This window comes from Amphibalanus amphitrite, unplaced genomic scaffold, assembly GCF_019059575.1.
Source record: "Amphibalanus amphitrite isolate SeventyFive unplaced genomic scaffold, NRLGWU_Aamphi_draft 001279F_arrow, whole genome shotgun sequence".
Taxonomy (NCBI): domain Eukaryota; kingdom Metazoa; phylum Arthropoda; class Thecostraca; order Balanomorpha; family Balanidae; genus Amphibalanus; species Amphibalanus amphitrite.
Genome location: NW_024882772.1, coordinates 126500 through 148016, shown reverse-complemented (window position 1 = coordinate 148016; position 21517 = coordinate 126500). Strand labels below are relative to the sequence as shown.

Genomic DNA, 21517 nt, shown 5'->3' with positions numbered 1-21517 from the left:
GTGCTGTGCTGCTGTTCTCTGGATTGCTAACAAACCCATGCTCACTGCTCACAACTGGCCTGGGAGTTCAATGCTCTACTAACTGAGCTATCAGACTTGCAACTAATAATTGACTGCAAATTGCAATTGCTTTCATAATGATGAATGTGAAGATGTGGTTTATTGTATTTGTCTTGACGCTTTTGATATGCTAGGTTATTCACACTTTTGATCAGTACTGTGAAGTGAGCTTTCGATTTGAATAGTTACTAGTTATGAAGGTCTCATTGTTCTAGAATGACAACAGGAGCACCACCTCAGTAGGTACTAGGTGGCCTAGTGTCCTTAGCCTGGAGTATTACAGTTACACAATACTGCTTTATCCTTCCCGACCACTCATTTGACACATTTGGTGTTAACTGCTTGCTTAATTGCATGCTGTCCACAGATTTAAGATATACATTCATTTTGTTCAAGAAAGTCATGCTGTCTTCACTATGCAGAAGAGTTTTGAGACATTTGGTGATCAGATCAAGGGAAGTCAGGGGAGCTTCCTATGCCTTCCCTTCAAGAAAATTTCATCTGAACAACATACCCACTGTCAGACTCAGGTATGTGCTAGCTTTACAGCATTTACACATCTTTGTGATGCCTAAGTTATCTCTAACATTTTCTCTTTCTGTTGTCCAGTCTCTACCAGACTTGTAGGTACCTAATTGGGTATTCTGGTTAATATCAGATTCAGAATTGTTAGAAGATGCCCAGGTAGGATGTGGAGCTTAATCTGAGGTGTTTCTTTGCTTCTGGTCGATAGGACACTGGCGAGTTGCGTCCACTTCAGCACGGCCACGCCACCACTTACAGACAGTGTCAGACCGGAGCAGCAGTCAGTCGAGGAGGTGGTGCGGAGGTTCTCCTCTCGCCAGAGGGACTGGCACTTCAGACCTATCGATAGCTTACTGTCAGCTCTCAAAGACACAGGTATGCATCTTCCTCTGTCGAAGAATATGTGATTTTAATTTGCCATTGGGAAACAGTTGGGAAACAGCACATTCATGGGCGCAAAATGACCTCGCATTCGGCGCGCCCCTAACCCCCAACAAACAAACAAACAGCTTATTCAACTCTATCTTAGATTGGTACTGAAGTGAATATGTATTTCTTATGCTAGCACATGATCGACGATTACGCCCAATATCGAATTTCAGACCCGGAGGACCGCGTAAGGAACTGTTTGTCGATTTTGGGCGCCTTCCGTTCGGTGGCCGGAGGTCGCGGAGCCACCTCAGAACATCTAGAGCAACTCTGGAATCTGGTTACAGAGGAAGGTGAGTATGAGCCACGATGTGATTCTCCGTCATGAGACAGCTTATGCTCCCTTACAGCTGCTTTTATGGATGCATATCAGCGATTTTTTCAGTGATATCGAAAGCTTGCGCGTTTTTTTTACGATGTCTTCAAGATTTTACAAATATTTGGGAAACTACGGCTTTTTGTACGTTAGTTTGCCACCACATCTTATGCATTTTTATCATCTGTTAACAATTTTAGCCTGAGCTCAGTCTCAGACCACTAGCTAATCTTGAGACTCGTGTGTTCACGCGTGTTATTAGCTTCCAATCCACCCTCGGATACCTCACCCTGCTGTCTCTTCACCTGCCCGCTCCGGCAGGCGGGGGTGCGCCGTCCGCGGAGGCCGAGCTGCTGTGGCTGCAACTGTACCGGGACGCGGCGCTGCCGCCGCCGGCGCCTCTGACAGACGCCGTGGCGGCTCGCGCCGAGCCGGAGTCGGTCGGACACCTGGTGCGCTGCCTGTGCGCCGCCGGCCGGCTGGCCGACACTGCGCCACTGCTGGAGCGGCTGCGCGGCGCCGGTCACCAGCCGCCGCTGGACGCCCTGCACGCCGTCATCGTGGCGCACGCCGCCGACGGGTGAGATGGCGGTATGAGGACGGGGAGGGAGCTGCGGGTGCGATTTAAGGGTGTCACCGGTGACGGTGATAACGTTTTCCGTCTATGCCGGTTGACCTGACCAGTGACCCCTATCTACCTCCCCTAGTGACCTGACCCCTGTCTACCTCTCCAAGTGACCTGACCCCTTTCTATCTTTACAAATGACCTGAGGCTGAGCCCGCTTGTGACGCTCGTCCCGTCGGTCTCCACCAGTGACCTGGACACGGCGCGGGACATGGCTCAGGCGCTGCTCCCGGCAGCCTCTGAGGACGACTCAGACCACCAGCTGCTGCTGATGCGAGTCTACATCGCGGCGCGCCGGCCGGGCCCGCTGGCCGCGCTGCTGTCCCGCTGGTACCAGCAGCGCGGACAGCTGACGCTCGGACAGGGCGTGTCGCTGCTGGGACAGCTGGTCAGCAGCGGCCAGCTGGAGCAGCTGCAGCAGGTGAGCCGCTGCATCAGCTGCGGCCGGGGGGATGGTCTCACGGTGAAACCCCTGCAGAAGCCCTATCAACGGTGGTCTTGGGACTGAGCAATTTAAAATCACTGATCAGTGTCAGTAAAATTCTTGTCAATTTGCCGTTTTTACGTGATTCATAACTTTTTGAACATCATGGATATGAAAAAGAAGATACAGAATAAACTCTTTAGGTGTGGACCATCAGTAGTTTTTGAGTGGGCAAAAAAAAAGGCACACTGTGAGGTTAGCGCTGACTATCCGATGGCTGGATCTGACAACTGTAGGCTGCTGTACAGTGTGACCTCTATTTGACCGCTTGGCGCGTGCCGCCGACAGGTGGTGCCGCTGGTGCCGTGGCCGCGCTGGGGCCACCACTGGGGCGGCTGTGTCCGCCTGCAGCGGCGGCTGGTGCGGCTCGGCCAGCACCGCGCCGCGCTGCTGCTGCTCAACACGGCACTGAGTTACGGCGGCTCGGAGCGCGAGCTGGCCCGGCTGGCCCGCGCGCTGCTCACGGAGATGGCCGTCACCGATCAGGTGAGCTGCCCACTGCCGTACTATGCTTTCAGGTGGGGTTTTACCCACAGACCGAGCGGATACGCCATCACCTCAGTAGACACTGCACTCGGTGGCAGATTAGCGACCGCTCGCATGTTTATTTTCGACGGCCACTTGGAGTCGTTTTAAGGCATAATAGGTACGTATATCAATTATCCGGGTTTTTGGCTAATTATGTCTGCTTTCTGTTGTTATCATTTGCCCACTAAGCAGTGCCATGATTCTCGTTTCAAAGCTTCTCGACATACAAATCTGTTGTAATGTCGCCATCCGGGCGTGTCTCTTACACAATACACAGCCCGGCCCCAGCCGCTGTCCCTGACACCCCTGTCCCCTCCCTCTCTCCGCTCCCAGCCGGTGTCCGCGATCGGAGAGGTGTGCGCCGCGCTGCACGACGGCCCCCTCCTGCCCACCGCCTGGTTTAGTGCCGCCGAGGTACTGTACCGGGTCGGACGGTGGAAGGCGGCGCTGGAGGTGCTGCTGGCCGCCCGCCGCGCCGGCCTGCCGCTCAGAGAGCACCTGTTCTGGCCGGCGCTGCTGCAGCAGGCCAGGGAGGGCAGTGTGGAGGGTAGGTGACGGGTGGCCGGTGGGAGAGAGTACCGCGGGGAACAGGGCGGTGCAGTGGGCGGGGACGGACAAGGTGGAGTTGGGAGCACTGAACGCCGTGGAGGGGGGGGGGTATGAGTGGTGTGGTTGGGAGAAACTTTCACGGAATAGCTTAACATTTTTGCTGGAGCTGATAGCGTGTATCTGCAATACCTTCTCTCATCTCGTCAGAGAGGCACGTTTGCGAAACCCCTTCACAGCGAAGTTGCATTTGCCTTGTGTTTCTCTCATGTTACCGTACCGTTCCGACTCGTATGTAACTCCTGCGCCGCCGTCCGCCGCCAGGTGTGCGTGACACCCTGTCCGAGATGGTGTCCGCGGGCGCGCCGCCCGGCCTGGAGACGCTCCGAGAGTACGCCCTCCCCGTTTACGAACGGGACGCGTGGCCGCCGCCCGAGCGGGTGGTACAGCACCTGAAGGAGGCCGGGCTGACGGCGGCGGCGGCGGCTGACGCGCTGGTGGCCCGTCTGTTGGCCAGCGGACACTGGCACAAGGCGGCTGCTGCCTGTGAGTGGTAGGGGTGCTGGGTAATGGGCATACTGGGTCCTGGTTAGGGCATACTGTGCCCGGCACAGTCACCACAGTCGTCACGCGTTATCGCCATTTCGGTCAGTTCGTGGAGACTTTGTGTAGTCTGTATTCATCAAACGTTTCATCTGAGTGACCCGACTGACGACGAGACAAGGAGCACCCTAACCCCGAACCCGACTGACTGGGACAGGCAGGTCCCGCCCCATGACTGATGGGACCCCAATGACTGACCGTACCCGTCCCCTAACTTACCGGATTCGCCGCAATGGCCCTCCTCTAACTGACCAAACCCTCCCCTCTGCTAACATAACCTTCCACTCCCCGCTCTCTCCAGGTGAGCGGTACGCCTCCTCAGTCTCTGTAGCAGTGCTGATACCGGCCATACTCTACTCCGCGCAGCAGCCGGCCGGGCCCGCGGTGCCCGCCGACGCCTGTGCCCGCCTGCTGCGCTGCGCCCTGGACCGGCGGGCCGCCCACGAGGACCCGGTGGGGGCGGTATTTGTGGAGCTGAGCCAGACGGCGGCGCGCTCCCCCCGACAGGCCGCCCTGCTGCGGCAGCTAGTGCAGGTAGGAGCGAACGAGAAGGGATGGACGGGCTGGCAGACAACAGCGGGTTTAGCTGAGTCTGAATGAAGCGGTGTCTTTGTCTTAGCTGACATTGCCGTATGCTCTTGCACTGATGTTTTGTAGCATATTGTGAACATTCTAAAAATATTTTAGCACATCTTTGCTCTAAGCCACCTGTTTGATAGCAGTGCTCGTCACTTCCTGACTTAATGCGTCATTCCATTGTCAGGGTAATATGACACATAATTCGTTCTTGGACTTGTTCATGAAGACGTCTTTGACATTCCCGTCCACTACATGATAATATGGTAATATGACACATAATTCGTTCTTGGACTTGTTCATGAAGTCTTTGACATTCCCGTCCATGACACCCCTTGATCGACACAGGCGCCTAGCGGCTGCGCCTCTGACACTGACTGTCCCCTCCGTCCGACACAGGCGGCGGGTCCGGCCGGGCTGCGAATGTCCCCAGCAGCCGCCGAGCTGGCGTGTGAGCGGCTGCCGCCGGCCGAGCTGGCGGACCTCCAGTCGGCGCTACAGCGGCTGGCTGACGCAGCCGTCAGCTCCCAGCCCTGGGAGAACACCGACGCCGGCGCCGGACTGGTGAGACCGCGGATGGTGACACTCCACTCCCGACATTGACAGGGGGCGACTAGTGGAACGTCTATGAAGCGACTGGGTCAGCATTTGGTGATGTCAGCGTTAGATTCATTGCCAGATGGGCTCGATTTGTGTATTTTCCAGTTGTTATTGCTACCAAAGTGGGCTACCAAATCATTCTTGTACCCATTTAGACATGACTTTACTATAGCTCGTACTGTCGGTGACACCGTTTATGGTTTGCCTCAGCCACAGGACGCCTCTGTGGACGACCTGGAGGACCACCTGGTGGAGCTCACCAAGAAGGGCGGAAACACGCGAGGGATACTCAGGAAACTCATCCTTATGCACTGCCGAAAACACAACCTAGAGCGAGCCGTTGAGCTGGAAGAGGTAAGACTCCTGACCTGGTGATCTCGCCCTGTGGTTTTCACCGGTGAGCTTTGCCAGTGAACCTGATATTCTGCTCAACTATGTTATCTGCGCGCCCTCTATCCCTATTTCTCCAACCCCCTCTCAGCCTACCGTCTAACCCGCTGCTCTGACCCTCCCCTCCGCCGTCAGGAACTCTCCCGGGTCAGTGAGCCGGCCGCGGACCGCGAGCCTCTGCTCCCGCCCCTCTGACCCTCTCCTCCGCCCGGGTAGGAACTCTCCCGTGTCAGTGAGCCGGGCGCGGACGGTGAGCCGTTTGACCCTCCCCTCCGCCCGGTAGGAACTCTCCCGGGTCAGTGAGCCGGGCGCGGACGGCGCCCCTTTGACCCTCCCCTCCGCCCGCTAGGAGCTGTCCCGTGTCAGTGAGCCGGGCGCGGACGGCGCCCCTCTCACCTCCCCTCCGCCCGGTAGGAACTGTCCCGGGTCAGTGGGCCGGCCGCGGATGGTGAGCCGCTCACCCCGGGCGTGCTATCCGCCCTGCTGGCCGTTCACGTCCACCACGGCCGGCTGGAGGGGGCGCTGGACTACCAGCGCCGCCTGGAGCGGAGTCCCGGCGCCGGCCGGTTCCTGGACCAGTTCAAACGTCTCGACCTGGCCGCGCTGCTGATGCGCCGCGGCCACTCGGACGGTGAGAGAGGATGGGAGATAGAGGGGCGCGGTGGTCGGGTGGCGGGGGCTTGAATGAGACGAAAAGAGAAGTGTTGCGGTGATAGGGAGAGATGCAAAGGGATTTGGAAGGGAGAAGTGGCGAAGGCGTGTCTCGTTTGTGTTTGTGTTTTCATTTTGACTGGCGTGCGTCCTGCCTCCTCCAGCCCGACGATGGTGCAATGTATGTTTGTAGTTTCTGCCCAAATAGTTATTCACCCTGTGGTATGCTGTGCGGTTCTGACATGACGGGGTACGTCTTCTCTCCTGCAACCTCAGAGTTCAGTGTCTTGTCGAGTTGGTATGTGCGGTGCTGTTTTTCCATTTAGGTCACTCCCATATCGTCAGCTTTCGTCCTCTGTTCGAGATCACCGCCATTCCCGTCTGAAGTCACATTTCCTTTAGGGGAGAGTGGGGTAATTTGGCCGCTTTTTTTTAGAAAACGATGTAACTAAAAATCGACAACACATTTCTGCATTTTCTCAACGCTGACAGGTGTGGCATACATTTTACTTTCTTGGACAGTAAACTTGAAATGATTGAGTAACTACTTATATTGAAATTGTGGCGTATTACGAGGGTCTGCAAAGCGGCCAAATTGCCCCACTAGCAGGGTTATTTGGCCGGGGGTGTGGGACAATTTGGCCGGTGTTAGTTTGAGGCCATGATTTTTGTTATAGGCGAGTCAGCTTCACATTCAGCAATGATGCGTGTCCTACGACGCATTTGAAGCATTTTGGAGGTTGACTCAGCCGTCACAGGGGTCGAAAAGTCAAAATTAGCGGCTCTAGATGCGATGACAGTTTTTTTACGAATAACTTTTGAAGTAATCAAGTTAGGCCAAAACTAAAAACACCATCGTAATTCTCTCGTCATTCCGCATCGAAACATGTATGTGTTGACCTCGAGAGGTCAAGGTCAAGGTCAAGGTTGGCTTCAGGTCATGTTACCTCAGGTCGCTTGATCTCAAGGTTACGTGAGTTCAAGGTCATCATGTATATCATTCGATGCGCCTTGACGAGCTGAACACAATGAGACCATTTGCGCGGCTGTATCTTTTTTCGGTAAGTATTTATTAGCAAAAAAGCGTTAGGTAACCTTTGATGACGTCACATGCCCTTACAGCTGTCCAATAGGAAATATGGCATCAAGGTAGTCAAAGTTGGTCATGAATTATGTCTTTTATGGTATAATTGACCACGACAACTCGGCCGTCCCAGCATAGTGACTCTGAGCGCACCGGCCAAGTTGCCCCGCTAGTCCCGGCCAAATAACCCCACATTGCCATTCTGAAAAATTTTGTCTATGAAGTCGTCATGGCTTTACAGAACTAGATGAAATTGCTCTTGGAACCGCTGAACACCCTCAAAAATAGCGCTATAATGTTTTAATTCGTTTACAGCCCAAATACTACATGTTATACAAATTTTTAAACGGAAGTAAAAGTTACCATTTTCTAACGTAATTCACCTTTTATTAATTTTGAATAAAACTAAGAGGGGGAAAGTTTTGACATTTGTTCTCGAGTTAGTTCTGCCGATGACAAAGGAATAGAGACTTAAGTTATTTCATTCACTTTTATCAGCTTTCGTACAGGTGGGGGCGGCCAATTTACACCACCGGCCAAATTACCCCACTCTCCCCTACTTTCCGCCACTTATCCCTAGTCTGACATCCCTGTCTGACGTCACCTCGTCTCCTATCTTGCGTCACTCCCCGTCTCCGCCTCTGACTAACGTCTCCCCCTCGCCGTTCCATGTTGCAGACGCGGTGTCTCTGCTGGAGCGCCTGGAACCGGAGGACGACCGGTCTCGGCTGTCGATGGGCTGCTGGCGCTTGCTAGCGGCCGCCGCCGACTGGGGCGATCCGGAGCTCACCGGCCGACTGCTGCGTCTGCTGGAGACCAGGGGTGTGGTGGCGCCCACCGCTCACCACCGGGGACAGATGGTCCGGGCGCACCTCGTCAGGTGAGTGCCCGGCGCCCGGCGCCCTCGGGGCGGTGCTGAGCTGAGGTCAGTTGGTTATCACGGGGAGCCCCCGGGTGATACTCAGGTGAGATGTTTGGGTCATTGGTGCAGGGATGGTTGATAAAGAGGGCTCTTGCACTGACTTCCGCCTGTCAAAGATGCGTCATTCACCAACACATACAAGCGCGGCTGGTGTAACTGCGATTGCTACTCCGTATCCTAACCGCGTTAGGGTCCGATTGCCGCGCGTCTGTTCAACTGTGGTTCCCGTGGCTCGCTGTCCGTTCGACGCCGGCCGCCGCCGGTGACTCGTCTGCGTCTGTGCGTTCACATTACTCACCATCCGGCGGCGCCGCGGAAGGAAGCGGTGCCGATAGCGGCCGCCCCGAGCTCCCCCGACCCTGTGCCCGGCTGCAGAGTGAGTGTGGACGCGGCGATGGAGCCGTACCGCACCGTGCTAGCCGTTCTCGCCGTGCTCCCGGCAGCGGCCGTGGATGTGACCCCCGAGTGTATCGGCTGTATTTGTGTCGCCACCAGCGGGTGTAACCTGTCGCCCGGCCTGAACGCGAGTGGCGCCCTCGGCCCGTTTGGCATCACGCTCCCCTATTTTGAGGACGCCAGGATAGGCGACGAGCCGGATTTCAGCGATGAAACGCATGAGTCGTGCGCCGGGGACCCGTTCTGTGCTGCGCTGACCATCAGGAAGTACATGGAGCGTAACGCCCGCGACTGTGACGGGGACGACCGACTGACCTGTGCCGACTTTGCACGGATTCATCGGTACGGCGCGCCCGACTGCTCTCTGACGGCGGACACATCTGGCTACTGGAGGAGGTTCCAGGACTGTGTGCAGATTTATACCAGCGCTTGACACGGGATAGTGCCGGTTGATAACGAGTTTGGCGCAGAGAAGATCGCGTGCCCCAGAGGAGAGAAAATGGAAGTGAGAAGGCTGCAGATTACATTTAGAAACCGCATTCGTATTCAAGACACAGTGGTCAAAGTGTGTAATCAAATTGGAATGTTAGACGAATGCTATGAATGTTAGATGAGTGGTGGGGAAACCGAGGTGCCGGGAGAGCAGGATGACGATGAAATGGGCGTGAGGTCTGGGGAAAGACCGCTGTGCAAATGGTATGGCCGGCTGGTTGACGTCTTGGACGTTTGATAAACAATCGTGCGTTACCTACAATTGACAAACAATTGATAAACAATTGACGTTACCTACGCTTTTTATTGCACGCCGTGGGGCTAGAGCGCTCGAGCTATATTCGTAGCCATATTAGTTCGATCATGCTTTTTCAATTGTAATAGATACGCCTTGTTTCTTCGTGGGCAGACCGTGCTATGTACTTTGTACTTTTGTTTGTATGCGATTTGTCAGAAATATAGCTTGCATTTACCTTAGCCGAGGCCTCTCAATAGCTGCGTTTTACATCAGAAGGCGCTAACTGAACTGACGGACCGGCCCGTGCCCGCCCGCAGCGGCGACGTGGCGGGTGCGGTGGAGCAGTTTTGTCGGTGTGCCCGCGACCACCGGCTGGCCGCCTACTCGCACGGTCTGATGGTGGAGGTGGCCCGGCTGGAAAACTCGGACCGGCGGCACCAACTGCTGGACGACGTGGCGCAACAGGTGGGCACTGGGACTGGCGGCAGGGAGGGGCACAGAGGTCTGAGACTGTAAGGGAGAAGTGGGAGTGAGAGCTCCAACTGTGGGAGTGAACTGGTAGAGCAGGGGCGCCGTCACTGACGGAAAGGGTGATGGTGTTGGTCGGGGCGGGGATTGGGAGCGCAGTTGTGACACGTGAGACTGACCAGTTCAGATCCTGTGATCACAGGCCCTGACCTGTTCCCCGCCATGGCAGGACCTGACCGATCCTCCGCCGTGCCGACGCCTGGCCTTCTCCGCTGTTTTCCACAGCTGGCGAAGCTGCACGCCGCCCAGTACCAGTTGTCTCTGACTCTGACCTGACCCCCTCCACCGCTGTACGCCCTCAGCTGGCCAAGCTGCACGGCGCCGACGCCGCCCAGTATGAGCTGGCGCTGGCGCTCGCCGAGGCAGGTCACGTGGTCCAGGCGCGACGCGTTATGCAGGTAAGGGCGAGGGGGTGACGCTCAACTCAAGCCACACGGAATCAAAGGTCCGTGGGTCGCGACAATCAATGCCGTCGAGCGTAGACGGTAGAACAATAACTGACGACGGCACATAAATCATATGTGCTCCCGCGAGAGGGTAGCTCGCTGTTCCAATATGAGTGATCTTCATTCCAGGGGCTCTCGTTTATTATTTACATACCGAACAGCGTTGTTAATTACGATCATGGCTGCTGCAGAGACGTGAAATACACAAGCTATGAGCAGCTTGGCAGCTAAACTAGGACTAGCTGTTGTTCGAGTGCAGCTGGCCCCCGGACCAGGGTGACAGCCGTCTCAGTGTATCGTGTCAGTCCTATCACCGTTGACCCCTCACTCTCTACCTCCCCCTGCCCCTGCAGACACTGGGCCGGAGCGCGCACTTCTCGGGTGACCGGCTGAAGCGGCACTGCAGTCGGCTGGCGCGCGCCGGCGACTCGGACGCGCTGGTCACGCTGCTGCAGGCGGTGCCACACAAGGAGGCACGCCAGGCAGTCTACTGGGCCCTGCTCAATGCTTATGGTGGGTGGTGGGTTGGTGGGGCGATGGGACGACTGTGTGGTGGGATGGTGGGACGGCTGTGGTGGGACGACTGAGATGGTTGTGTTGGAACTGATTGGCTGAACTGGTAGGCTGTGCTGGGTGTTGAGTGATAATGGCAATCGTACATTTCAGTCCTCGCGGGAATATGCCTTGGAAAATAGCCATCGCGACGCATGTGCGGCTTTCCTGACGATAAGTATTTGTGGTCCGACTAGACTGTGCCATCCGCGCTTTTGTTGATGATGCCCTCTGACGACGTATTCGTTGTCTTACCGACGATATTAAGTTGTAGTCTTGCTAACAGGAATGGTTAATGGCTGTGGACATTTAATTGCTGTTCCGTCTCGACGGAACGTGTTTTGTCAGTGTAATTGGCCTCGTTTCGTGGTCCCTCTGACGTGTTTCCTCCGCTCTCTGCCCGGTAGAGCGGACCGAGGACCTGGCCTCTGTGGAGGACGTGCTCAGCCGACTGCAGGAGGACGAGCTGCTCACCGGGAAAATTGTCGCCCACGCCCGCCGGCTGGCCGAGCGGCTGCGGTCCCGGTGACAGCCGCCGGCGGAGTCAGGTCGCCGTCATATGGTGCTATAGGCGGTACAGGACGTGTGTACCGTCGTATCGTGTCGCAGGCTGTTATAGTTATCCGTTGATTTGATGTTGTTCTAGAATGGTTCACTTATTATATATAAACGTGAAATAAATGACGTATGTGAAACATTTGCTGGCACTGAAGCATTACCGATAATTGATGTCAAAGGTCGATCTTAAACCATGTTTATGCTAAACTGCTTTAACAAAATAAGGCAAATTACAAAACATGTATTGTGACACTGCTCGAGACATTGGTATGGTGGACATTCCGGATATAACCTCGGCATACATTGAAATTTAGAGCCGAGAATATGAATTCACTGTCATATCCTGCCGTACTTCGCGCATGTTCGGAAAATGTTACGGTTATTGGTTAAAAAGTTAGCTCGAATGGTAAGGCACTGTACTCTAAATTACAGCGAAAGCTTAGGCACCGGACTGAAAGCGGGGCCCCACGGCCAGCGCCTGCTGCACCGGTGTAATTTATAGCCCGAACGTGTCCACAGAGAACTCTGATATCATATGCAATGTAACGACAGTAGGGCGACAAATGCGCAACGGTTGATTATTGCTACAAACAGGTAATGTTTCGACAACAAACAACTAAACGAGATGTAAATATGAATGAGCACTGAGCAAGGTGAGCATAATGAGTAACAGTTATGAGACCACTAGGCACTAACAACGCACGACGAAGAGAACCAGGAATGTGTTATACCAAAGACCGAAGAACAAACGGCCAACAAGACAGCCCTCTCATTGTAGGTACCCGCAAATGGACAGCCGAAAGAGCGCCAGTAAGGGACCCGTGGAGGCGTCACTCAACGCCGCGTGAGATTCACTTATCACGGCCCGATTAAAAAGGCACGGGGATCACCGGGAAGACTTGCCCCGCGTTCGATGTCTCTCGGACGGCGAAGATTCTACGCCGTCCGGCCAATCAAGTTCCATAACCGCAGCCGAGCCCCCGCTGACCTTGAACGCGATTGGCCGGACGACGTAGAATCTTCGTCGTCCGAGAGACATCGAACGCGGGGTTGGTTCCTGCACCACTGACTCAGGACTAGTAACAGCAACAGTAACTGCACCCCTTAACTCTCCTGGCCAATCACAACGGGTTTCTGACGTCACTGTACGTCTGACCAATCACAGCGCGCTCGGCTGACGTCACTGACCAATCACAGCTCGTCCCTGGCTGGCCGCTGGAGCGCCTCGTGGGCCTGCCTGGCACTTCTGTACCGGGGGTGGGCGCGGACCTGCGCCACCGAGTGAAGTACCAGGCGTACTGTCTCTGCCACGTCCAGAGTGTAGTTGGTAAACTTCTCGTGGGCGCCCAGCTCCGGGTGCTCGCCCTGGGGAAGACAAAGGTGTCAGCGTTTGACGATCAACCGGCTCACTCACCGACAGAAGCATCACAGATCAGGGTCAGATGAGTACCAGTGCAGACTAACGACAGAGTTACTGTCAATAAGAGAGCCGTACCACATAAGGTTGGCTGGGTGACTAGTTGACAAACCAAGGGAATTAATGAAACATTATTTAAAAGTTTCTAAGGCGTACGAACCTGGTTCTGCGGGGTGATGAGCTCGGGTTTCTCCCAGGTCGTGTAGGACAGCCCTCGGAGCCGCGCCAGGTCGCTGTAGCAGTCGGGGTCCTGGCAGTGGTAGAGCTCAAACACGGCACCCCAGTCGGGCAGCAGGAGCATGTGGGTGAGGCCGGCGCCGTGCAGACCGACTAATACGTCTGAGCCGGACACCAGCCGCACCTGGTCCACGAACGGGGTGGCGTGCGTGAACGCCGCCTGGAACACGGAGAGGGGAGAGTCAGCATGGAGATGGGAGAGTCAGCACGGAGATGAGGACTCAGCACGGAGGGGTAGTCAGCACGGGGAGGGTAGAGCGTCAGTAAGGGGGAGTAGAGCGTCAGTAGGGGGGGGGGGGTAGAGCGTCAGTAGGGGGGGGGGGGTAGAGCGTCAGTAAGGGGGGGTAGAGCGTCAGTAAGGGGGGGGGGGGGTAGAGCGTCAGTAAGGGGGGGGGTAGAGCGTCAGTAAGGGGGGGGGGGGGGTAGAGCGTCAGCAAGGACCGAAGAGGGCGACAGCAAGGAGAGGGTAGAAAGTCGGCCCGGCGAGAAAACGCACCATTACCGGAGTCGGGGGAAATAAACTATCCTACGGGAAATAATCTGCCATCAAGAGACGAGAAATCGCAACCCAGCCCAACCCAGCAACAACTTGCAAGAAACCATCCCCAGAGCATTTCACATTCCACGCTGACCACCCCACGTCTCCTCTTGTCCCCTCTGTGACCCACCTTGACCACCTCGACCCCCTGCTGTTTTCTGAGCGCCTTCAGGATACGCGCCTCGTTCAGCACCCGCCTGTGTCGCGACTGGCGCGAGATCCATACCACGCGCACCGTGTCGTCGGGGACGGTTCGCCGCAGCGGCAGACCCAGCCGGTGCAGGACGTGCCGCTGGAAGGCGTGGAACAGACCGCTCTGGCGGCAGCCAGGAACCTGGAGGGGAGGAAATTACTCAGGAAGTTAATCATGATTATGATTCATTGGTGTTAGGAGCGTCAAGGCTGCATCGCTTATCGGCACTACAGGTAAATTAAATCAAATGATTGGAATAAATTAATAAAATAAAATAAAAATAATTAAATAATCGGGGCATAAGACAGGCCATTACGCAGACAGTTCAGTGCCGACACACGAGGTGTCAGTAAAATAGGTGTCACAAACAACAGACATGGCCTCACTGGACGTCACACACGGCATTGAACGTCGCAGCAGTCAGTGTTAGTTGCGACCTTAAGCACGCGGCACACACGGCTACGTGCTACGTAGGTTGGACCGTGACTGGACACTGGCACCACACGGCGCCTCACCAGCGGTGTGTTGTAGAACAGCCCGAATATCATCCTGGGCGGCAGTGGGAACACCACGTCCCTAAAGCAGACCCGCTGGCCAATGACGTCATTCAGAGACCAAATGGGACGGCTGGAGAACACCTGTGGAACAAGAAACGTCCATTAGTATGAGTGCACTAAAGCCATGCTTTAAATAAACTTTTTTTAAAAGGAATGTAAACGAAAATACCGGACACAGTGGGCTTGCCGATTTGCGTACTTTTAACACAGATATGCTTTTATTTACGCAAGTCGACGAACGCCTACAAGTGAATAATTCATCTACTTCACGATCAGTTTCGGAGTTGTCAGATTTTTAAAGGTAGTGTGCCACCTTTGAAAGATTTCCCATTTTATTTTTCCTAGGATAAGAAGCTTCTGTTTTTACCTAATATCGCAAAAAAATCAAAAATGGGCCTGGAATAGTGCCTTTTTCGCCTAAAAGTTTTTCGGTTTTTAGATATGTATAACAACTGTAGTGGGCTCACCTGCAAACAGGCGTCGGGCAACAATCGCGAATGCGGTGCACTTGTGACAATAAGCAAAGGTCATTATAGTGTTACGACCATACGACGTACGGGAATGAGTTATCAGCTGTCTAATCGTATACAACACAATGTCGAGCCTTAAACTGTAAGCCCGTATTGTATTGTTTCTTTTATTTGGCTGTCGAACATTATTTATGGTTTGAAATATGATTTTATGTAAAATAATTGATATGAAAAAGCCGTCTTATAAGTTATGACCCCATTTCACCACACGCAAGTGGCAGAAATGACAATGATCAGCTGACGCATTTTTCTTGGCCGAAGTCAGAGCGCGCGGCCCGACGCACCACGCGTATTTGGAAATTCCGACCTCGACGAGCATCAGAAGCCACCTAACAGGCGTGTTCGAAACCGCAGGAGATGATGATGAACGGGTTTATCGAAACTTGATTGGATGAGCATATCGGTAATAGCGATTTCAGTGTGTGCATTTATTGTTCATAGTGGTGTGAAATGTGGTTGGGGTACGACCGACAACCCGTCGGGGCGAATTTCGCACTGGGGTACTCAAAATTTGAAGAATTTAAGACGTTTCCATGAGTTTTGAAGGTATGGATAAGTTCTAAAAATCCGGTTCTCCTTATCTGGGCCATTAACTCCATACGGTCCAAGAAAGCTGGCACACTACCTTTAAGTAAATTAGCCAACAACATTTCATAAACACCACACACTCTAACGCCTGCCCAGGTTAAAATCAGACTGCACGAAAAACATCCACCCCCACCAAGACCAGCCCACCTGGAACATGGGCGCGAAGGCGGACCGGTAGGGCACATTCTCCCAGATGAGGATCTGCTTGTCGCGGTGGAACGAGCCCGGGTGGTCGCCGTCCATCGAGTCGTTCAGGTGCTGACTGGCGTACAGGTTGAAAAAGTCGCAGAAGTGGTGGTACATGCTGACCGCTGTGGTCGACGAAAAGACTTGCAGTCAATGAGGGAGCTACGAGTCGCAAATACGGCATAAAGCGGTCAGCGAACAACGATAAGACGTGTTCTACAAGTATGCATCCCTTCATATGCCAAAGTCTCCAGAGGTATGTAGAGGTCCGTGCTTCAAATAAAAGTTAGCAGGGCAGAGAGTTCTTATAATAGCTTGATAGCATTGGTCACAAGTTCTGGCGTCGCAACTCATATACCTACCGCATTTCGACGATAAAAACTCAAATAGCGTCCAAAAAGGACATTACTTATTGCTACTCGACTCCCTAGTAGCACATCAATATTGTATCGATGTTGTATCAATATTGACAACAATGTTGTATCGATGTAATTCTGTTAGCCACTTTCGACATTGATACGATGTTGAATTTCGACATCGTATCAATATTGACAGGACAACATTGTACAACATTGTTTCGATGTTGATACAACATTGTCTCGATGTTGATTTTTGGTTGATTCAACATTGTCTCGATGTTGATACAACATTGTCTCGATGCTGATTCTTGGTTGATTCAACATTGTCTCGATGTTGATACAACATTGTCTCGATGTTGTTGTGGACAGACCTATACGTGTACGAAATCCCTTAGGATCCCGTAATTACCTAAAATATTCCAGCGTCACCGTCACAGTCAATGTTCGGGGCAAAATGTATTTCCATGATATATGCACAGCTCTTCACTTTTTTCGAGTCAGTTACACTTCACATATCACGTCACACAACCTCGGCCGCCGCTCAGTCTCCGCCAGCTTCACATCTTGAGCGGTTGAGTAGGGCCGTGGGGGTTGAGTCGCCTGTCGAGCCTCGCACTTCTGTAACAAAGCGGAGATTCCTATGTAACAACGGTAATAAATTGGGCCTTTGAGTAAATTCAGTTCAGTCATTTTCAGCAAAGATAATAGATATTTATGTAAGTGCATTTAGCATCACGCATGTACCTATACGTCTTACTACCATGAATCTATTCTTTTATATGTACTTACCGGGCCCTGTTTCAAGTCATGACGCTACATGACGCCACCGGCAGCACTTTTTCTCTTTGCCGCAGGCAAGTGAGTGACGACGGTGATCGCCACCATTTTGAAGAGAACGTTTCAGCGTGAGTTTTTTAACCCGCGCCCCAGTGGCGGTCTCAGCCAACTTCGCCCTAGTGAGGGGGGGCATATGTTACCACCCACCTCTAACTCAAAAATTAAGAGGGCTAGAAAGACGCGGTAAAAAGCAGTCGATAGCTCTCAATGCGTACGTTTGAAAGTATTTCGGTCATTTTTCACCTTAGAGCAATATTGGGGTCACCAGAGGTCACCAAAGGTCAAAATTTGCCAATTGTCATTATATTTCTCAGAAAACATGCCGCTATCTCAGGAACTATGGTAGCTAGAAAAACGGATGGAAGTGCAAACGATAGCTTTTGAACTCTTCTTTTGAAAAGGTCATTATCAATATTGACCTCAGGTCAACGGTTTAGCCTGCAGAGGGCAAAAACTCCAAAAATAGCTGTTTTTACGAAAAGTGTTTTTCGACAATAACTTTCGACTACAAAAAGCTACGACATTTCTATTGCCAGAATCGTGTTCCCCTAGCCGAGACGCGTCGAATGAACTATAATTTGACCTCGAAAGGTCAACTTGAAAATTTGACCTCAGGTCAAGGTCATGACCTTACCGGCAAAGGTCATGTTGCATATCATTCGATGCGTCTCAACAAGACAAACACAATGAGACCATCCCCAGCGTTCTATCTCTTTCCAATCGCGAGTTATTGGCAAAAAACTGTTTGTAGCCTCAAGTGACCTCAGATGACCTGTCTAGAGGCTATCAGCAAAAATGACACCTTGGTCATCACGAGTGGACTAAATCATTGTGATTCTGAAATATTTGGACTGTTCCGATGCGTACACACGGATCTAGAGGCATTTTCATTTTTCTCCATTGACCTGTAATGGAAAGGTCACGCCACTGACCTGACCTTAGGTCACGGATATAAAAAATCCGAGATATACAAATTGTAGGCGCCCATAACAGCATGCAATCCACCAAGTTTCAAACCTTTCTGACAAACACTGCAGGCTGGATATGATTGCAAACTTTTTTTAGGCTTGGTCAGTTAACTTGACCTGGTGACCTGACCTGACATGACCTGTGGTCAAAAACTTCACACATTACCCAAAATTGATGAACAAAAAGCTATGCCAAGCGGCGCGGCGCTACGCGCCGCGGTTTTTTATTTATACGCAAAAAACGCGACAGGGTGGTAACATATGCCCCCCCCCCCACTGGGGCGAAGGTTAAACTTATCACTGCAATAACTTGGATAAATGCACTGATTGTCACACAGCAGAAACTGGCGGAAACCTACATGGTCGGATCGAAAGAGGAGACGCCAGACGACACTGGACACAACACACTCAACACACCCGTCCGCACTCTGCGAGCCGGCACAACGGGACGGGGGACGCGCGGTCCCCTGTCGCGGTCTCCCCCTCTCTAGCCGGAGGCGAGGATGGGACCGCCCGCTGCCGGCCGCGTACAGTCTTCAAAACGGTCAGCGGTCGCTAGATTCCAGTCGGTACGGTCTCTGAAAGAGCACAGCGCACGACTGGTGGGAGGGGACCAAGGCACTAACTACCGTGATACTTGAATGGCACCGGTGCAGTGGCACCCGAATAAAATAATGCCGATACAATAATGCTGCTTAATTCAACGTAGGTTGAGGATGTTATAAAAGGATTTTATGAAGTGGAGCTATCTTCATTTAAGGATCGATTCACTTTATAACTCTCTATATATCATATTCAAGACGCATATGCCTATATAAGATACCAATAGGTACTATTTCTATACGACCATATTCGTCTATTTGGAACCTCAGTGATCCCACCCTTTAAGTCCGATAGACGCCTTAGGACCTGTCGAGCCAGTCCATGGGACCCCTTACACCCGAGGGGGCATTTGCCCCCTTTGATGCTGTCAAGTGTCAACACAACTGCGGGGCAATATAGCAATTAAATCACAATGTTGGAACTCTACTTTTATCAATATTGTGAAATCAACATCGTGCCAATGTTGTATCAATGTTGAATTACAACGTTGAAATTCTACCTCTGTCGATATTGTGAACTCAACATTGGGACAATGTTGTATCGATGTTGAACTACAATGTTGAACTTCAACCAAGATTCGACAAAGCACAACCAAATATCAACGTGATATCAACGTTGAATCAATGTTGAATTCGTGTTGAAGCACCAATATTGACAATCAACCTGATTTCAACATATCTCAATGTTGTATCAATGTTGTGTGCTACTAGGGCTCACAGGCGTCGAGTTTCATGATGTAGGTGGGCGTGGTGACGACCCGGTCGCACTCTGGCCGACCGGTTAGCGGTCTATCCGCCTGCGTCAGGTGCTGGATCTCGGGCGACCACGACTGCAGCGCACTCATGAACTCCAGCTCGGACGACAGCCGGTCACGGTCCACGCTGCGGGGTATGGGAGCGGAACGGTCACGGCATAATGTGGACCCTACTCGTGGAGACGATCGTAAGCATGGTGCGAGGGCGAGCATGCACAATCGCTGGGTGCTGACAGACCATCATTTATGCTATTTTATATGTCAGATAGATATCATATACATTTAAATGGAATAGACTTTAATACACTCGTACAACATTCATCAGAATGATTTGCTTCACCAGTAAGTCAACTGAAGTTATGGATTCCCCTAATAAAGAAGGCACCAAATTGGACATTACCAGAACATGTGTGTGGTGGGGACAAAGCTCCCACTCGTGGAGTGGGACTCACCGGCAGTGCCCAGCTATCTGGCCAGGCTTCAGCACGTCCATTTTGTACCGCAGCAGCTCGCCCCGCCGCTTTGTCAGCTCTCGGAAGTCGAGTCTGATGTTGCGGCCTCTGCAGAACTCCATCTTTGAGGAGCAATTGAGAGCAGATGCTTCCTGTTGATGAAATCCCACATCAACTAGATGATACACCTAAGCATCAAATCTGCATTTTGAGTGTTCACAAAAATAAAAATTATTTGTTTATCTTAAACATAGAGATGCAGATATCAATAATCAGCACCAGGTGACTTGACACTTTTCATATTGGTAAAACTGTTTCCAAAATCATCATAATCACACAATAATGGTAAAACTGCCCATTGAAAATGGGACACTCACCAAGCTACTATCTATAGGGGAGCATAATGGGAACATTGTCTTCATCCTCCTTTTGATGTACCCAAAGTCTGCTTGTTCATAATACATCTCCAACTGACTAGTTTTTGTGGCTGCCCATCCTTTACTTTTGCCATCACACTCAGGAACCAAGTAGGACTTAAAAATAGGACAGTTCTCTTCATATCCCCAGCATAACCCTTGGTCCAGATATGGCTGAAAATGAAACAGGCTTTATCATTCACAGTAGATACAATACAAAAGAGAATGAATTATAAGTCTGACTGTGTATAGGTAGGTACACAGAAACAGAGCCAATGCTTACAATATCAATGAAGCACACAGAAAGCCACTCATGACAACACAAATCCAATAGCAGAGGGGGCAGGAGGCATTTCCAAAGAATTAGCCTCTCCCAAAGCAACAGAAACTGACAAAATATCACCATTTTCTTCTAAGGACAAGAACTAGACAATTTAAAAATAAAAAGTTTATTTTGAATTGCACAGCAGGGAAAGTAAGCACAAGAGTTTTAAAAGTTGTGAGCACCGTTCAGGGCCCTGTTTCATGGCCAGACGCTGCAGCGCGCTTGCTGTATTAGTGTGGTGTTTGAGACCAATGCAGCTAGATGCTCCCACATTGCGAGCATCAGTTTGATGTTTCCATGGAAACCTAATACACAGATATTCGCAGCATGCTGTAATGCAGTGCAGTGAAACAGGGCCCTGGGAATACCTAAATATTGATACGTAGATAGGTAGATAGGTAGGTATGCAATGCATCCCACACAACTTCAACTAATTTCTGGATCCACCACTACAAATCTTCTGCAAAATGCATCATGAGGTACCAAAGCTGTAAGAACGGAATCTTGGTAGGAAAAATAAATTATAAATTGGCTTACCTTCAGTTCGCAGCTACTGTTCCTCCTGCAACCGTCCGAGAACCGCTGGTGGGAATTAACATAAAATGGTACATGCTCTGGTGGAAGGGCAAGCTCGGAAACAATGTTTCCCTTGCATTGAATAGATATCACAATTAAAAAAATAAACAGCAAAACAGCCCTCATCGAATATACCATCGGGGGATATGACCATCCGCCGGCAAGAAAACAAAATCGCACGTTGTTTTTGTGTTGTTTTGTGCCGGTTGCTGTTCTGGCTCAGGGTACAGTGATGCCATCCACATTTTTGCTCCATCCCAAGATCTCGACCAGAATTTCCCAAGATTCTCGTCTCGAATCCCAAGACTACCCATCGCATACCCGCGCCCTGCTGGGGGGGGGGGGGGTGTTTGAACACCCCCCTTGTGGTTTTTCGCGAATATCTCAAAAACGGCGGCGCCACCTTATCGTACATCAATTCTACACATGTTG

At 52.0% G+C, this 21517-nt stretch overlaps 3 protein-coding genes and 1 long non-coding RNA gene across 4 annotated transcripts; 2 read left to right on the top strand and 2 right to left on the bottom strand.

The window, feature by feature from the left end:
- Window positions 1–430: 430 nt before the first annotated feature.
- On the top strand, window positions 431–11689 carry LOC122371792 (leucine-rich PPR motif-containing protein, mitochondrial-like). The gene is made up of 17 exons (XM_043348485.1): window positions 431–590; window positions 794–960; window positions 1188–1307; window positions 1652–1910; window positions 2145–2376; window positions 2728–2925; window positions 3301–3514; window positions 3838–4059; window positions 4418–4650; window positions 5092–5256; window positions 5503–5646; window positions 6097–6313; window positions 8096–8297; window positions 9783–9930; window positions 10296–10391; window positions 10793–10952; window positions 11399–11689. The coding sequence occupies exons 1-17, from the start codon at window positions 463–465 to the stop codon at window positions 11518–11520; spliced, it is 3027 nt and encodes a 1008-aa protein (XP_043204420.1). The 5' UTR covers window positions 431–462; the 3' UTR covers window positions 11521–11689.
- On the top strand, window positions 8619–9757 carry LOC122371794. Its single transcript, XM_043348487.1, has one exon. The coding sequence runs from the start codon at window positions 8734–8736 to the stop codon at window positions 9166–9168; it is 435 nt and encodes a 144-aa protein (XP_043204422.1). The 5' UTR covers window positions 8619–8733; the 3' UTR covers window positions 9169–9757.
- An 86-nt stretch (window positions 11690–11775) lies between the features above and the next one.
- Window positions 11776–21316, bottom strand: LOC122371793 (EGF domain-specific O-linked N-acetylglucosamine transferase-like). Its single transcript, XM_043348486.1, has 9 exons — window positions 21047–21316; window positions 20146–20358; window positions 19769–19920; window positions 19280–19443; window positions 15757–15920; window positions 14450–14572; window positions 13872–14075; window positions 13127–13363; window positions 11776–12914 (listed from the first exon to the last, which is right to left on the bottom strand). The coding sequence occupies exons 1-9, from the start codon at window positions 21221–21223 to the stop codon at window positions 12741–12743; spliced, it is 1608 nt and encodes a 535-aa protein (XP_043204421.1). The 5' UTR covers window positions 21224–21316; the 3' UTR covers window positions 11776–12740.
- On the bottom strand, window positions 15956–18845 carry LOC122371795. Its single transcript, XR_006254782.1, has 3 exons — window positions 18319–18845; window positions 16944–17107; window positions 15956–16772 (listed from the first exon to the last, which is right to left on the bottom strand). It is a non-coding gene; the product is annotated as an uncharacterized LOC122371795 (long non-coding RNA).
- Window positions 21317–21517: the final 201 nt, after the last annotated feature.

What these genes read in the sequence shown, in the direction of transcription:
- LOC122371792 (XM_043348485.1), top strand. Translation starts at nt 463, where the DNA reads ATGCTGTCTTCACTATGCAGAAGAGTTTTGAGACATTTGGTGATCAGA. An exon ending in GTCAGCTCTCAAAGACACAG is followed by an intron (nt 961 to 1,187) that starts GTATGCATCTTC and finishes ATCGAATTTCAG; the next exon opens with ACCCGGAGGACCGCGTAAGG. An exon ending in GCGCCGCGGCCACTCGGACG is followed by an intron (nt 6,314 to 8,095) that starts GTGAGAGAGGAT and finishes TCCATGTTGCAG; the next exon opens with ACGCGGTGTCTCTGCTGGAG.
- LOC122371794 (XM_043348487.1), top strand. Translation starts at nt 8,734, where the DNA reads ATGGAGCCGTACCGCACCGTGCTAGCCGTTCTCGCCGTGCTCCCGGCA.
- LOC122371793 (XM_043348486.1), bottom strand. Translation starts at nt 21,223, where the DNA reads ATGGTATATTCGATGAGGGCTGTTTTGCTGTTTATTTTTTTAATTGTG. An exon ending in ACAGTAGCTGCGAACTGAAG is followed by an intron (nt 20,359 to 21,046) that starts GTAAGCCAATTT and finishes TTTCATTTTCAG; the next exon opens with CCATATCTGGACCAAGGGTT. An exon ending in AGGGGGTCGAGGTGGTCAAG is followed by an intron (nt 13,364 to 13,871) that starts GTGGGTCACAGA and finishes TCCGTGTTCCAG; the next exon opens with GCGGCGTTCACGCACGCCAC.